The sequence below is a fragment of the Amia ocellicauda genome, chromosome 6 (genome assembly GCF_036373705.1).
Source record: "Amia ocellicauda isolate fAmiCal2 chromosome 6, fAmiCal2.hap1, whole genome shotgun sequence".
NCBI lineage: Eukaryota > Metazoa > Chordata > Actinopteri > Amiiformes > Amiidae > Amia > Amia ocellicauda.
In genome coordinates, this window is record NC_089855.1 from 28,529,719 (window position 1) to 28,547,218 (window position 17,500).

At 38.0% G+C, this 17,500-nt stretch overlaps 2 protein-coding genes across 7 annotated transcripts in view; one reads left to right on the forward strand and one right to left on the reverse strand.

Moving 5' to 3' along the window:
• The window catches only part of pcca (propionyl-CoA carboxylase subunit alpha), a 151,656-nt gene extending 142,073 nt beyond the window's left edge, over positions 1-9,583 (forward strand). The window contains exons 23-24 of the mRNA XM_066706763.1: positions 8,567-8,644; positions 9,002-9,583. Coding sequence (XP_066562860.1) covers positions 8,567-8,644; positions 9,002-9,070 — 147 coding nt within the window. The 3' untranslated portion in view covers positions 9,071-9,583. The remainder of the gene's footprint in view (positions 1-8,566; positions 8,645-9,001) is intronic.
• Positions 9,531-17,500, reverse strand: part of LOC136751288 (gamma-glutamylaminecyclotransferase-like) — a 14,466-nt gene continuing 6,496 nt past the window's right edge. For 4 of the 6 annotated variants that reach the window (XM_066706766.1, XM_066706765.1, XM_066706768.1 and 1 more), the window contains exons 2-3: positions 10,647-10,721; positions 9,531-10,381 (exon numbers count right to left, since the gene is read on the reverse strand). In XM_066706766.1, the coding sequence (XP_066562863.1) occupies positions 9,884-10,381; positions 10,647-10,688 (540 nt within the window). In that variant the 5' untranslated portion in view covers positions 10,689-10,721 and the 3' untranslated portion in view covers positions 9,531-9,883. The remainder of the gene's footprint in view (positions 10,382-10,646; positions 10,722-17,500) is intronic. The other 2 variants (XM_066706769.1, XM_066706770.1) reach the window with 1 other exon arrangement.

Here is a 17,500-nt window from a genome sequence, read left to right on the forward strand (position 1 = left end):
TATATGAAACATTTAAATTAGAAACATTTATTTTTAAACTGCCCAGGTATTCCAGCAGTTATTTAATTAAATGTTTTTGTAGAAAAGAGTTACATTCTTTTCATGATAGCAGGAGGAAGGCAGTTTTTCTGTCGCCACTTAATTATGCAGCAGGAAATTCCTTATGAGAATCAGTGGAGTTAGGAGATCATAAAAAGGGTGTGAAGTCAGTATAGTGGTTGGTGTGCGGCGAGTTAAACTGTTGTGTAAAAGGCAAGAGGAAAAAAATCCACAAGGAATAGGCTGGGATGAAGTCCAACTTGTTCAGAAGAAAGTTTTCTTTTCTTTTTTCTTTCTTTTTCTTTTTTCTTCCTCCTGCAGCTGTTTGCTGTGTGCTTTGAGGAGCTGAGCATTTGAACAGCGTAATCTGTGCTCCGCTGACCTGGGCATGTCAATGTTAATTGTGTGGCTTTAATTACAAAAACACATTTACCATGTTGAAAGGGGTTTAAGTTAAATCCTTCCTCTTCAGCACAAACCTCATGAATTAAAATGGAGACAGGGTACTATCAACTGTCTGGGTTAAATGTGTAGTAGGACAGGCTGGCCTTAGATTACTTGTCTTGCCTGTCCATCAGGAATCCTTTGCCCCTGAGTTTGTCATTATTATTATCAATATTATTATTATTATTATTATTATTATTATTATTATTATTATTATAATTGCTGCCTGTTTTTTCTTCTGAAACACTTTTTTTCCTTTTTCTGATTAATACAAGTGAATACAATACATTGTGAATACAAGTGAGAAATAGTTGAAGACACTTTCTTAATCCACCCTTTTATGCAGGGAAAAATGTCTTGGCATCAGATGCATGCAGACTGCCTATGTTTTCAATTTGTACATTTCATTTCAATTAGAAATCATTGTGTTCATGTATGTTTCTTCATAATTGTGTGTGTGTAGGTATATATATAGTTTTGTATATATAACTTATTGCAATGTGTTAAAGGTTTGACAAGTGTTTTTTAATTATTAGACACTTGTAACACCACAGAATATCATGCTATTCTCCCTTATTAAATTTCAGCAGATATATAGTAGTGAAGAATATTTCTGCAGACAGTATTGTTAAAATGTGTGTGTGTGTGTATGTGTGTATGTATATATATATATATATATATATATATAGTATAAAGAAAAAAGTGGGTGATTGAAATTCTATTAGTGACTGCAGTCTTTGTTTATTCCTGTTATTTTTGATGTTACAGTATATTGGATTTATATATACATGAGAGGTGTTTTCATGCATGAGAGTACCTGGTCTGTTTTATTTGGTGCTGCTTTGGTGAGTTTGTAATGTTGTTGTTTTTTTTTTGTTTTTTTTGTTTTATAAAATATATATGAAGCAAGAAATGCACACAAACAGTACTGACAAGGATATCTATTGTTTTATTGTGTATGCATTAAAAACAAACAATAGTTTGTTTATGCTAGTTTTGGATATATTAAGATATTTCACTTAATTTATATAGATTGTTTTAAAGGGAGTAACACCCACAAAGTAACACCGTCTCAAACATAGCAAGGGGGAATGGACTCCTCTGGAAAGCTGGACTTTTGAACTTTTCAAACTTTAAACTGCAGCCAGTGGGAAAATTATGTACTTTGCTTCTTGTAAATTTTATTCTTTAACAGATGATTGACAGGCTGCTTACAGAACTATTGCAAATGGTATTTAGCAAGCTTCTGGAACCCCTGTTGTTTAAAATGAATTTTATGGAGATTCCAGTTAGTCACATGAGTAAAGCAGAGTCAGGGAGCATTCTAAAGCCCGATTCAAATTAATTTTGAATTCAGCATTAAGGTACAGCCATCTTTTGTGTGTGTGTGTGTGTGTGTGTTTTGAGCATATAGGATAAGGCCAAGAAGTGTCTTCCATATTGTGCAAGTATGTAGACATAAGTGGACTGAGATTGAAGGTAGTGTGCATTAACAGATCTCATTACAATGTATGGAGGCTGTGGAGTGGAACAGTTGCAAATTTGAGTCAGTTAAGCGCTTGGCCAATAATGCTTGGAGGAAAAAGCTGTTGTTTTTTCTTTTCCTTTTTTCTACCTCTAATGTCTTCTAATTGTGAGTTAGTGTCGGTGAAATTACTAAATGAACTGTGAGTGAAAATAAACAAGCTGGCAGAGGACAGGGCTACACTTGAGAAACCCAGGGTATGTGTTTTGACTAGGAGACACTGGGACATACAGGAAGCCAGTGAAGGGGACTGGGAAATGCTGCGAATTTGTCAACCCTCAGAAGAGCAAGAAATGTTGCTTTCCAAACCTTCAGCATTTCTTGAACATCGGAGGTAAAAAGCATAAAGTACACAATCAGCAGACAATTAATTCCCATTGAGCACAAGAAGGGTTTATAAATGCACAAATAACTTGAAGTGTACATATAATTGCTTCTAACTTAATGAGGGATAACATTTTATATTATGATCACTAAAGTTGTAAATTTTTGAAGTTCACAATCATTAAAGCTTTACAATAATAAATGCAGCAATTATTAAAAGATTGTGTCTTTTGTTTAAAATCAGATCCTGTGTTTATTAACAAGACTCAAATCCAGTTATTTGCAGACTCTAAAAATAGTTTTACTTGCAAAATGTTTTACAACATTTCCCATAACTGTTGATTTCTAATATGCTTTACTTTTAGGAGCGGAGTAAATGTCAGATAGTATAATCCAGCAATAAGGATCTGAAATCAATACTGATAGTGTGCATGTTGACTGAACTACTGCAAAATTGTGTGTGAATCTCCTTTCATGTAAAGAAGTAAATTTGACTTTGACAAAAGTGCAGCCTCCGTTTAAAAAGTTTTGATCGTTGTATTTAGAATAAAATAATGAGATTAGTTTGTTGTACTTGAGGCTTATAGTGCGTACCGTATTTTATCTTAATTCTTCACATAGCGGAAAAGCAAACTGTTGTGTGTTGGTTTAACATCTGAGAAGAACACAAACTGCTGGAAAAAGGCGACTTTGAGTCAGGGCTTTTGCTTTCAAGTATGAGAGCATTGATGGTTTCCCTCAGAAATAATTAGCCATCTACAGTAATTGAAACACAGCGAGAGAAACTTTAATTAAACCCTTTTGATGGTCCCAAAATGATTTAAACATCTACACTTTACAGACGAGTAAAGGCTTGGATCTAATTTCAAGAAAAAAGTTCCTTCGTTTTCGGAAGAAGTCCAGGGCTGGGATTCTGACTGTCCTATGCCAGTATTTCTTGAGGATTGTCTGTTCACCGTTGGCAGAGAGGAGATGGCACGGCCACAGGCTGCTTGTGTGTTCGGATTATTTTACAGGAAGATTTTACATTTGTTTTGCAATTTGCGAAGTTTTACTAAAAATACATAGCAAATTACAGGTATGTTTTTAGCTCTATTGTAATCATCCCATGAGGAGTTAATGAGGTTAAGGTTAATGTATATCTCACTCTATAAATATTTCCATTGATCAATTGATCTATCCATCTCTCTCTCTCTCTCTATATATATATATATATATATATATATATATATTTTTTTTTTTTTTTAATTAGTAGTATTTGTGTATTTTAAAGAGCAAAAATGGACAAACATTTGCAAACCTGTTCAACCTTTCTATTCGATATACTTGTTTTTATGCTGATGGAGAACATTCACAAAGTAAACACTACAGGGTCATATATATGGAAGAACGGTCTGTTCCCCAGGAGTTCAAAGGGCATTCATGTTTGCTTCACACACCGCAGTGTTATGCTTTGAATTTCTTATTGTCTGAGCTGAAAAAAGAAAGCCTTGGCTTCCTAAAGGAGCACGATCTCTGCCAGGGTCCAGTGCCAGCCTGTTTCAAGTCGCAGTTATTTATTTTTATATCGGACGTGTTTGTAAGATGTAGGCTTTCTGACTACAGATTTCCTTTTTAGACTTGCATGTAGTATTTATTTATTTTGTGATGGATTTACATTATAAAAAAACACACCACTCTGGAAAAAACAAATCTACAGTAGTATACCTGTGGTGTTTATTACATTAACTAAATGTAACATGATTTACAATTATACTCATTGTATAATATCATTGTATATATATATATATATATATATATATATATATATATATATATATATATATATATATATATATATATATATATATATATATATAATGATATTATAGAATGAGTTGGAATGGTCTTCAAAACGTTTTACTTAATAAAATGTCCTGTTAATTCTTAATAACTAATTCTGTTATTAAAATAGTCTCATAGAATCAGTTCCTTTTCTTAATTCTTTACAAGTCTTCTTTCTTAAGCCGGTATTGGTGAACTATCTGTAGTTTGTCATTATGAATCTCCAGTCCCGCGCAGGTGTTACCAGTAGTCATTACCAGTAAATCCACACAGAGCCAATCCCCTTCTCCTGAACCCTCCTAGCAGGGCTCTGCAAGGCATGGGCACATCCATCAGTTGTCTGTATTTAATTTAGATTCTTGTGTTTTCTTCTGGATACACCCCGTTAACGGTGGTTGTCCTGTATCTGAAGCACAGTGACCTCCGGGTGTGTGGCGCAGGGAGTGGGCGGGCCTGTGCTGTCTGGTGTCTTCACTCTGCCATGGTGGCCTGTTGTCGGGGGCTGTCAATAAAGACCCCCCGGCCTGGTGGCTTCTCACAGTCGTCCCCAGCCCCGGCCTAGGCGTGCGGAGAGAGAACCACATACCCTAAAGTACTTACAAACAAGTACTTCACATGCTTGTTCAAGTTTTGGAGAATACTATGTAAAATAAGAAAACAGTGTGCAGAACTAGGCATGGGGTGATGGTTTGACACCTGAGGGATGTAATTTCTCCTCTAGCACCGCATACTTTTAGTTTTTAGAAGAACACCTGTTCAGAGATTTAAATGTATGTTTTTAAATCTTCAAAAAGATGCATTTTGCTCTAATCCAAAATGAAGACATTTGGGTTTTCAGCTTATTATTACATGCATTTCATTTTAAGTAGACAATGGTTCTTTGATTTCTTAAAATACGTTGACTCCTTAAAATGAAAACCAAACATCTGAAATCATTTCTGAACTAAATTATAAATCTGGATGTTTTCAAGTAAAATGTATGATGTTTCTGTCATAAATACTCACAATAGACTTTAAAACTTAATCATAAACATTACAGTAAAATATAAAAGAAAATACACTTATTTAACAAGTTAAAATTGAGACCAGATATCCCATAGTTTCTATATATTATGCCACATGATCACAAAAATATGAATAAAATTGGTAGTATTATTATGAAAGGTAAAACCCTGATTTTTGGAATCATGCAGATTTTATATAATTTAGTGATAATAAATGTGTGGGCAACACTGCCCCTACAGTCACCTCCAGGAATTACAGTCCTTGTTCATTTAGGAATACAGATTAACCTAAAATTTCTTCTAATTTGCAGCCTAATAAAGATATTTATGATATTGATGTTGTCAAGGGATATTACTCAGTCACTGTAGCTTAGGTATTTAGTGTATATGCAAGTATTAATATCTGTGTATATATTGTATACATTTCTGTTTTCTTAGTTCCTTTTATTATTTGTATTTATTTATTTATTCTGGCCGTTGACGTGATTTGAGAGCCACATGCTCTGGTTGTATTCTTTCAAGCAGCCTTTCTGGATCTGCTTAGACTGATTCTTGCAGCCAACTGATCATCTGTCTGATCCCCGTTTCCATAAGCGCTTTGAAATACAAACAACAAATGAGCGTGGAAACCAACTGTCAAACAAACCGCACGGCGCAACAATGCTCACAAAACAGCCTCTGAAAACCTGAGATCTGAATCTGCAGAATGTGCCGTCTTTCAAAGGGAAGACGTGTTCAATGAGCCTGAGACGTGGTGTTTAAGGTCCTCTATTGGTATTATTTTTTATTAATTAAAAAAAATGGAAGGCAAATAGAGAATAAAAAAGCCTAATTAAAGGATTTTCACTGTGAGGAGCAGTCAGCAGGGTTCACAGTGATTCGGCTTCTTGGGTAGTTGCACTGCGGCAGAAGGTGATACTGAGGTGGACCCCTGTAACCCTCAGAGCCTTCTGTTAAATTTGGCAGAAAAACCCTGGGCCAAAGAAAGAACAAAGGAAGGAGTTTGCCATAGAAATAAATAAAGATCCCCAAAGAATGACTTAATTTGTTCTAATCTACAGACCGATTTGGTGCTTACTCTAGCAATGAAACATTTGAACAGGCAGGAAACGGTTTTCCTTTAATTGCCTAAATCATTCGGAAGTTCTTCATGTGCTGCCTCTATACAGCAGATGCTGTGCATTAATTGGCCTGTGCAGGCCTGACCCAGGGTTCCTTGCAGAGGGTTTAAATAGCTTATTTATTATTTGGTATAACCTGGCGTACATGATGTGAGCTCGCGAGCGCTGTATTTCACGGTCTGCAGTTTCTAATGTCATGTGGGCTTCGAAACCTGTGTTTCTCTGGTAATGTACTAGCAGCAGGTAAGCTCTAAATACCATCCATCAGGCCCTCGTTTTTTTTCATCCAGCTACTTCAATGACTGATGAACCTGTCTTTTGTATGAATGTTTAGCACTGTGGAAAGCCATATGCCACTGGCACCATTTCCTATGCAGCCTTCACAGTTGTGGAGAGGGAGTGTTGAGGGAAAGGGGGGGAAAGGAGTGAAACAAAGAGAGAGAGCGAGAGAAGATGGACCGCCCGGCTGCCATTTCTAGGCTGAGACCGGGGTAAACAAATCCAAACCTCATCTGCAGCAGCAAACCCCCTCATACCTATTGTTTTCATAAAACCAACACCAGGGATGATTTCTGTTCTGCTCAGGACGGTTGTCTTTCTGGGTTAGATGCATATACTACTCACAGATATATGTAACAGTAGCAGTGCATGCTAGGGGAGCTCTGATGTATTTTTCCATCTGTTCCAAGCAGACCACAGCCCAGTGAAGTGCCCACCCCCATGTGGGAAGACCACAGCTGTTACTGTAAACCTTGTCCAGTAACTGTATCGCCCTATTTTGCCTCTCTAAAGGATGAAATTAAGAAGTTGGGCACTGTGCAGTGAGCCTTTGCATCTGCAATTTCAGACCTCTTTAAATCATTTTTCATGCTCACCAGAAATGAATAATGCACGCATTAACTGGTGCCAGTTAATAAATTTCCGTTTCAGTGCACTATACTTTCAATAAGATCTAGCGGCTCCGTTTTGTTTTGCAAAACAGCTCGGGTGAATCTTTGCTGGAAATTATTTTCTCTCCGTCCCACAGCAAAACACTGTCAATCGAAAACAAAACGTCAGCTGTTGCATGTGATCCGAAATTCAATTTAATGTGAGACTGATTTGTGGTGTATAAATGCTCTTTAAATGTAGAGGCTTATTCTAGGTTTTAGGAACAGCATCCTTTTATGGGGTTTAGGGAATGGCAGTCTGAGCGTCTTAGCCTTGCTTCCAACACACCCCTCCAAAAGTTGAAGAAAAAGAAAGCGTTCTCGAGGGAAAGGACTCTGAAAATAAATGGAGCTTGAGAGATTTCCATATCATTCATAATGTGATTTAATTGTGTTTCAAAGACTTGCCAGCAAACCTGAAAAATTGGCAGCCTATATCCATTATAGTAATTTTGTATACCAAGGCAAGCAGCTGGCCTCAATGGATTTTTATTTCCCATCACGAACAATTAATCATGGGCCGGAGATGTCTGAGAATCCAGAAATCGTGGCAAAATAGTGTGTGACAGTCAGGCCTCCTTAAAATGCCAAAATGTATGGATTAAATGGGCCGAGTTTTCCTTCAAGCTAACTCGTTTTGGTGTCAGGCAAGCTGCTGCCTAATGACTGCCAGTTTGATAATCAGATGTGAATGTGACCCCTGACCCTGTGTCAAAGGAGAGGATGCAGTAAGCTGGATGAAAGATACTGATTTTAAATCTGCCAAATTTACATCAATTAGATTCAGAGTGGAGAAGTACATCAGAGCTGATTAGTTTTATCAAAGAGACTTAAAGGGCTTGTGACCGTTTTATAAGACTAACACTGAAGGCTTCCTGTCAGAAGCATTACGTTTCCATCAGGACACTCCCCGAACTCTTAGGAAAAGAGTAGCCGGTACTAATTAATCAGAGACAAAAATATGGAACTGATGCAAAGCCCAGCAACTGTATTTCTGAGGCCGGCGTCCGCAAGGAAAGAGTTACAATCGGCTGGATTGGAGAGGGAGTAGCTCTATTGATGTCCCTTGATGTATTAAAATTAATGTAGCTTGTTAATGTATTCAATGTAGCGCGCCCCCCACCCCCTCAATTCACACACAGAACTATTCATTGTTGGCACATTAGAGCAGTCTAGTGGTCCCAGTCATAAAGCCCCTTCTGCCTTCAAGTGCAACCTTTCTGCAGTTCATATAGTAATGGTCAGCCCCCCAATGCACCCTTCCCTTTTTAATAGCATGCTCCGGTTTCCAATGACAGAGACGTGGTGTTGTGAATGTCATTAATGTGCCTCACCCATTTGACTGTCTGTCCATAGGTGGCCGAGGGACAAGAAATCTGTGTGATTGAGGCGATGAAAATGCAGAACAGTATGACTGCGGCCAGAACAGCCAAGGTAAGGGGAATCTTTCCGTTTCGAGATGATGCATGATGTGGTTCAGTATTCTCACCACTTTTGAGACCGTTACTATGCCTTTTAATCAATGTAAGTAATTGAATGGAAAAAAGACTAAAACAACACTGCCTAAATTAATCGCCAAATAACATTGCTGTTTTAGTTGATGGTATCCAAGGCCTTCATTAATGTCTGTGTCAGGATTGATTAATAAACTGTGGAGTTTAGCACTATACTCTCAAATATAATATTATGAATGGCCGTTAAACTTCTATAAATATGAAGAGAGAGTTGTCTTAGACCAGATAATGATAAATGAATGGGGCTGGATTTTACAAACAGTTTTCTTGTTTTCAGGTGAAGAGCGTCCACTGTAAGCCTGGGGAGACGGTTGGAGAAGGAGATGTACTTGTGGAGTTGGAGTAAACACATCCAGGGGTTATAGGATTTCAAATACTTAAGCCAATAAGTGTGAGTTGGAATGAATAATAAACAGTAAGCCATCACTGTACAACATTCCCTTCCAGCATTTTTATATATATATACAGCTCTGGAAAATATTGAGACCACTTAACATTGATTTCTGAACTTGAGTGGTCTCTTAATGTTTTCCAGAGCTGTATGTATTTACATTTATATATACATGACTGAAAGCAAACATGCCTTACCCCTATACAGTGCTGTTAGCATATGTAATGAATTATAGTTATCTTTATGATCTTGACCTGGTTCGTCTGAATAGTTGTGATGGACACTGGATCATCCACAGCTGATGTAACTATCTGTACTGAACCTTATTTTTGTAATACTAAAAAAATATAATGGTTTGTTTTATGTTCCTAAGTGGGGGTTTTCACATTGGTAAAAGAAGGAGCTGTGATTGGTGTAGTTTTGTTCAGAGACAGTTTAATGAAAATAAAGAAAGACTGGTGCTAACGATCTCTGTGCCGCATCATTTCTGCAAAACAAGTTACAGATGAGCAGCTTAATATATCAATTGCATAGGACTTCAGATCATTTAAGGCTTTTACAGGGGGCCTTAGACAACCCTAAACCTTAAAATCTCATCTTGGAGTGCATTTTGACATTTAAAATACCTTCAAACAAAGACTCGTGGTAAAATAACTTTTCTAAGCTATTAATGTTCTTTTTTGATCAGCCTGTATGATCCGGATAGATCAAGTAAAAAGACTACAGAAAAGGAACCCCTGGAATGATTGAACACACTTGTCCCTGTCCCTAGTGTCTGTTCTCTCGTTCACAGAACTGCAGCCCGTGGTCTCCATAGGCGTCATAGTTGCTGTAGAAGGTGTGGGAGAGCCACTCGGGTTGGTAGGTAGTGGTGCTGTACACGAAGGCCTCGATGATGCTCCCAGCAGCTAGCGCAGCTTCAGACGCACTAGTTTTACATTCCCACTCGTCCACCTGCAGCCTCACTGGCGTGCGCTGGTACATCTGAGGGACGCTCTCGAACTTGTCCAGGAACTGCAGCATCGGCCCATCCACGCGGTACACCTCCCCGCTGACCTGCCAGCCGGTGCCCGGGACGTTGAGGAGGAAAGGGATATTGTATTTGCCCGCGATCACCAGGGGGTACGACTCCACAGTGTGCGCCCGGCAGCAGAACTCTGCTTTCCCGTTGGCGCCGTCCAGCATTCTGTGGTAGTTCGGCTGGCCTTTCTTCAGAGTCCCATAGACAAAGATCTGCGTCATTTGTATGGTGGGAATGCAGTAATTCTGCAGAGGGGCAACACAGAAGAAAGTGTTACATTAAATACAAAAAAGAAACCTTTGTTAGTACAGTATTCATTTGATATGAAGTCACAATCAGTTTTCTTTAGCAATAAAATGGGGATTGAGGTGGTATTAGTTTAAGTTTTTACCTCTAGTAGTGTAATTCACTGACATTAGTGCTAACTGGGCTATAAGGCAGCATTTAATACAATTCCTAACAATCTGATTCCTACCATCATACACATGTACATGCATTCTGCAGGCTTACCAGTAAAACAGGAATGAAAGTGGTGGCTGTTATCCTTGCCATTCCACCCACTTAAGAAAAACAAACACTTCTGCCCTGCATTTAAGAGAGAGAAAAATCATAATTCATGTGGTCTATATGAAAGCCAGCGTACATTTTGGCCGAGCACCTCAGTCTGCAAGGGTCAGACTTAACGATTGAAACGTGCAATTAATTCACATTAGGGGATTAGTGCTCTTGTGCTCACTGCACCGCAGAGCAATGAATTGTGAATAAAATTGTTCACAACCATGTAGCTGCCTGTCAAAGTTAATACGCTCAAAAAACCTTTCAATTTTCAGTGCATCGAGCAGATTGGAGGAACACTAACTAGCAGCCAAATGCTAATTCTGTATTTTTGTACTTTCAACATATACGAGACGTGGTCAGGGAATGACCAAGTGGCTCTGAACAACACACAGAAATAGTATCTAACATTTCTGCTGAATTTATAATCCTTTTTTTCTCCCGAGAAAATGTCACCCAGGGTTGTGGGAAGTGGCACATCGTGACGCAGTGAAGCGTCTTAGAAACAACCTGTGGACGAATGTTTCTCACCACACTTGTTTGAACCTTAAACGCTTTATTGCCGGGTTTCTAAGAAGCCATTTACAGATCTATAACATCTCATCACTTAGTTAAGATGTAGTGGTTCTTTTATCAAAACATGCAGGTCATTAATAAACAAACTCCAAGTTACAAACTTATTGTTGGAGGTGCTTTTGCATTGTTGGGGCAGTTTTTAATCAAAACTTCTGTAGTGCAAGAAAACAAATAAATTATTAGGAAAGGTAGAGTGAGAGAAATGTCCTGTACTTATTCTAACTGCATTTTTTTGTGTTTTGTAAATATAAATCCCTTGCATTCTGGTGGAGATCCTTACAAAACACAGACGGATCTTCAACCTGGCTTTAGTGTAAAGACAATACATCCTTTACTCTCCTACATACTGTTCCTGGACCCAGACAGACGCAACCCTTAATGTTTTATGCCAACTTAAAATCCACAGTGACAGCACTGAGATTTTCAGGTACATATCGATTAAGTCTTCACCAGTTCCAGTAGACCACCAACCTGAAGGCCAGTCAAGCAGCCCAATAAAACATCCAATATATTGAACACACATCCATTACAAATGCTACAGACCACCCTATCCTCATTTAATATCATGACTGTGCAGTTCAGAACATACCAGATCTCTGGGCCACAGAGACGTGCCCAGCTGCTAGTCAATTGAGACTAATCCATGACGGTCCTGGGGAAGATATCTCCTTAGCCATTTCAGTGGTGAAACGTTATCTGCACCGCATGGTGTCTTTCAAATTGGCAATACTATCCCCCCCATAAGGAATGGGACTTGCAGATGCTACACAAGTCTTTTGATATGTAGGCAACTGTCATGGTTTCTGATTGGGTCTCACTCATCTCTCTCCATGTCCAGTGGAAGAACAAGGGTGAGAAAAGGACCTCATGGGTATTTCCCCCCCAGAAACCTCTGTGCGGTCAGCAACAAGGCCCACTGAGCTTTCTGTAATTGTTTTGGGAAGAGAAGTCCACTGCCCTGTGATATGGTGGCCTGTCAGTCATTTGATTACTGGACTGCTTTGAAATCCAAGCCCTGTCAGTAGAGAGGCCTCTGTATATGAATGAGGATAATGTCTAGTTTAGACCAGAAATGTCTCTAGATCTCAAGAAATAGGTAGCTGAGTCTCTCCAGTTAGAGGGAGTGTCACTTTGGGACCTTTCATGCCAACAAACAGGAAATCGCTCAGTAGTTTACTCTCACCAATAAAAACTAAAAAGTGTGATCTATGGAAGAATACATCTTTGCAATTGCCTCAGTGGTTATACATTTTTTTTTTTTTTTTTTTACATACCTGAGATAAGTAATATCTACCCCTCTCCCTATTTATCTATACACACACACACAGTGTCACATATTCAAGTATTGGCACCCTTCACAGTACTATGTATTTATTAAACTGGACATATCACTTATATCTGACAATCACTGCCATAACTATATGGATAAATATACATGGTATGGGGTTTCTGACTAATTAATGAACCCCTTCTTATAAGCAAGGATAAATCAGTGTTCAATAACATTAAAGAAGCATCAAAGTAAAGTAAAATGGGATTGTGGGTGTATGGACCTAACTGCCCTACTGTGGATCCTGGGAACTTTCAATATGTTTTTTAATGGGTTACATTAAAGCACTTTAGCACTGCATTTGGATTACATCATTTTCTGAATTTCTTCCTGCTATAGCTAGGCCCCTTCTACCCCAATATTTATCAGTTACCTTCCTGATGGCAGAAGAAAAACTATAAGACAAAACTGTTGTTAGAGTAAACCTCATCAACCAGACCATAATACACCTCTAAAATGTGCAAGCTGTGCTGGGAACTGCAGCCTGGCATCACAGCACATAAATGCCCATGGGCACCATTTTGAAGACCACTGATCTACTGCTATCAACTTCTAATCGGTGAGCAATCTCAAATAGCCACCTAGTGGTGAGAGTACAGAGTGTCTGGGAACAACACAAAACAACTTGATCATGAAAAATCCACATCTCACAATTTCCTTTTCTCTTCAGTGGTGTAAAATGAGAAGGTAATTGTGTGTGTGCACCGGTATATATATATATATATATATATATATATATATATATATATATACACACACACACACTTTTTTTTTTTTTTTATATACTGACTGCATTTCATAGGAAAAGGGTTAAGTCAATTATTCCAGCATTTGTATGGACATATTTAAAGGACTTGGTCCAAGGCAGTAGAATAACTGTCCTTTATATCATTTACTTATTTTTTATGGTTATTATTTAAAATTACATATATTTTCACTAGATTTTCAGTTCTCTTTAAATCTGTTAACAATATGCAGTCTGTTATTCTCATGGGACAGATTTCCCAATCATTATATTGAAATATAAATGGACCAATAGCAGCATTTATGTCTGAAGTCTGAAAGTACACTCTGTCATTACAAATGGAGCGGTCTTTATCTTACAAAACACATACAATATATAAATATTACTTCTACATAGAATAAGTATCCAAATATAATTCATACACTATGAAAGTTGTTTTATAATATATAAATATAAACATTACAGAATAGAACTAATTATTATTATTTATTTATTGGCAGACGCACTTATCCAGTGTGACTTACAAAACATAAGAGCAATACAAGGTGCAAAAATACAGTTCAGTTCAAAGCATAATGCAATTTACAAATTCCAATATACATGCTTGTATAGGAAATGTACAGTTAACAATAAAAGTCCTAGATCCTAGATCGTAAAAGCTAGTAAGTGCAGGTATCATTAAGAGCTAAGGACAAGGAGGCATAGGGGAAATAAAAATAAACAATACAAGTACTAGTAATGCAAGCAAGGGGTATGTCAAAGCATTAAGTTGAATCAGTGCAATTTTACAGGATAATAAACTAGATTACAAGTAGAGTCTGAACAGATGTGTCTTGAGTAATCGCCAGAAGGAGGTCAGGGATTAATGATCCATCTACAATACATATCTGTATACCTGACAAAAGGAATATGAATTCAGTATTTTGAGTCTATATTAACAATATAGGGCCAACACTCAACTGCCACACAAAGTCAAGCACCTGGTTGGTGTTGTAGGGAAAAATGTGATCATCTTTTATTTAGTTACGTTTTTAAATAATCTCAGATCAACATAACTACCTAATATTTATGGATCCTAGGATAAAGATATAACATGTAAAGTAATAATTGGATTAGACAGTAAAGGAGCCACCAGCATTACAGTAGTACAAATAAACTTGTTTACATGAAACCCACAAAGGACAGGAAGGTAACATGTTTCTCCAATTGTATGTAAAACACTTAATCATTTATACTTATTACCATTTCTCAACCCAGACACACCCCTTACGGTGGTACCCTAATAATGAGGAGCCATGTTCATTATCATATAGGCCCAGAACATTGCAATGTCAAGGTCTAGCCATCAATTCAAACAGCCATTCTTACTCCATCGTCTCTATCTTGAGCACAGTTCACACCAAGTCCAGGAGGCAAGAGACCCCAATGGCCTTGTTTACATTTGACTTAATCAGAGACATTGTCCATTGTTGAATTGATCACTCAAAAGTAGTTTCCTGATCATGTAAATCATGTGAAAACCAACTACCTCTATTGTTATAGATAGCCCCAGACAACAGAGGTTCATTCACAATTTCCACAGGACAATGATCATTCATCTTTGATTTCTACTAGTCCCACTACAGTCCCAACTGGAATGAACAAGCTTTTAACAGATTTTCATGACCTTAAATATGCGTAAGAAATTTAACTCATTTTTCCTTGCAATGGTTTGAACCCATGGGAGTATATAACGATATCAATGGTGGAGAAATAGCAATATATAGCCCACACAATGGACTTTGGGCATTTGAGTGGAATCTGGACCTTTCAACACAGGAAACTAGTTTAATACATCACTGTACTATTGTCAGGCGCAGACATTAACGACAGCAGCCACAACACAATAACATAAGTTTATGTGAAGTAGAAAAAGCTTTGTTACAGATTCAGCTTATAATAAGAAACTTAGGGTTAATGCCTTATTAAAGAGAGAGTCTGTCATTCTCAAGATCACCTGCCTTCTTATGCAATTAGAGTACACAATTATGTTTGTTTTATTATAATATGTCTACTATAATGCCTAATATTTGAGGTGCATTATATTGTGTATAATTCCATAAAAACTGAAAGATTACAAAGTTTTTAATTTAATTAATCTAAGATTTGGCCCCGGCCTGAGTCGTTTTACTTTCACTATGCATTTAGACTCATTATGAGAAAAACGTTTTTTGTTAGGGCATCACCTAACAAAACATAAGGTGACATTTCTCAGCCTAGAATCTTGGACCGGACCGATATGCAGCAGCCCCACTAACTAGCAAACTCCTTAACAATCATCAATGGAAAATGATAGCAATTTCCTTGCTTTACTCAAGAGTGTTTTGTACTGTAAGGGTAAACAATTGTGGCCCTTTCGGCGAGATACTGTTACAGGCCAAGTCTTCAAAAGTTTCCTGATAGCTGTAGGAAGCAGGTGAAAAAATAAAAATGGGCTGAACTTTAAACCTGAGAGCAGGCTGGTTGACTGAAGTCTGTCCTGGGGTCACTCCTCACTCAGTGCTAACTTTCAAGAAGAGCCAGTGTGCTGGAGATGACTCCAGGGACTGTATCCTGCAGCTCTTTGATGCCTTCATTCTGTTGCTTGCTGTTTTCTTTTCTACCACAGACAAGGGTTTCCTGCTTCAAGTGACCCTTCCTCTCCTTAGCGAACACTTCAGAAAACTTTCTGGCGAAACACCTTTCTTACATTAACTACAGAGGCTCCAGTGGAATGAAGGCTCCTTTGAAATTAAAGGCCATGATCTGCGCTCAGCAACCCTTCACTCAGAAACTGTGAAATATTCATTTGTAAAAACAAACACTGATATACTAACCACTAACATGAGCCCGCTATCTAACACAACCAGCGCTGCACTGTTCCTCCCGCACAACGCCTGCTTTTGTCATTTGGCAGAGCAGACAAAACTTTCACTAATGTACAAGTACAATCCCCAAAGTTTATTATTCCTCACAAAATAGTTTACTTTCACTTAACTCACAACTTAATATTTGCCTTTATTTTGAAAAATTAACTTGTAAGAACAACTCCAAGAACCAATAATAAAAAACCTGAACTTTGAAAGACAGGCCAACTATAACAGAGTGCCTAATTGCAATAGAACACAAACAACCCAATAATATTACAGCTGAGGCAGCTGCAAAAATAGGGAATCCAGGGATGAAAGGACAGCCAGTGCACAGGACTGTGTTGGATCCCTTCCACATGTCCTCTGTTCTCCCTGTACGCTCGGTCCCATGTGTTGGACAATATTCACTAGCATTCCACCGCAATCTGGGGGGTAACCAAGATGCGGACACCTTTCATGTTTATATCTAGGTTATACGGTCTGTAAAGCATTAGCTCCCACTGGAACATCTCTTTTCCCTTGACGACTGGGAAAACAATTTAGTGTACAACACTAATCCAGCTATTTTGTGGGGAACACTGTAGATATGTGTTACTTAACAAAAGACAAAAGACCACCAAGCTGTCTGAAATATATCCAATGGATTTTTGCAGTAGGTTGATGGGGAGAAATTTACTTCCACAACAGATAAGCAGACAATGAATACTCAGGGCCTGATTGCATTGGAAAAATACAGAAATTGTGTATTCAGCTTTAACGAAGTGCCCCAAGTGCCCATCTGAAATTTGTAAAGAGCACACAGGAGATGATCCCTTCGGTTGCTGGGCAACTACATGACATCAGTGCAGTGACAGACCTGTCCAGACTCTCCTGCACTCTAAAAATCAGCTACACAAAACTACTGCAGCTGGCCTCTCGGGAGAAACGCACAAAGCTGAAATTCATACATGGCTTACACAATGGTGTGAATATAATATTTTTGATATCTAGACAGGGCATTGTCCCACATCAAGGTAAAGGGAGATATGCATATGCCTCATCTCTTCCTTTAGAACATATTTCACATGAAAATAATAAAACTTGTTAGTCCACCTGTTTGTTGGAGATAAGCAGCCTTTGGTAACCACAGAGGAATACAAAAAAAACAGCCAGACTATTATTTGTAAATAGGTGATCAAGTACTACTACAAAGCATTAACAATGCTATGCAATTGGCCAAGACAGACTAGTAGTAAATACGACTGAACTGTAATGGGCAGAACTATAGAGA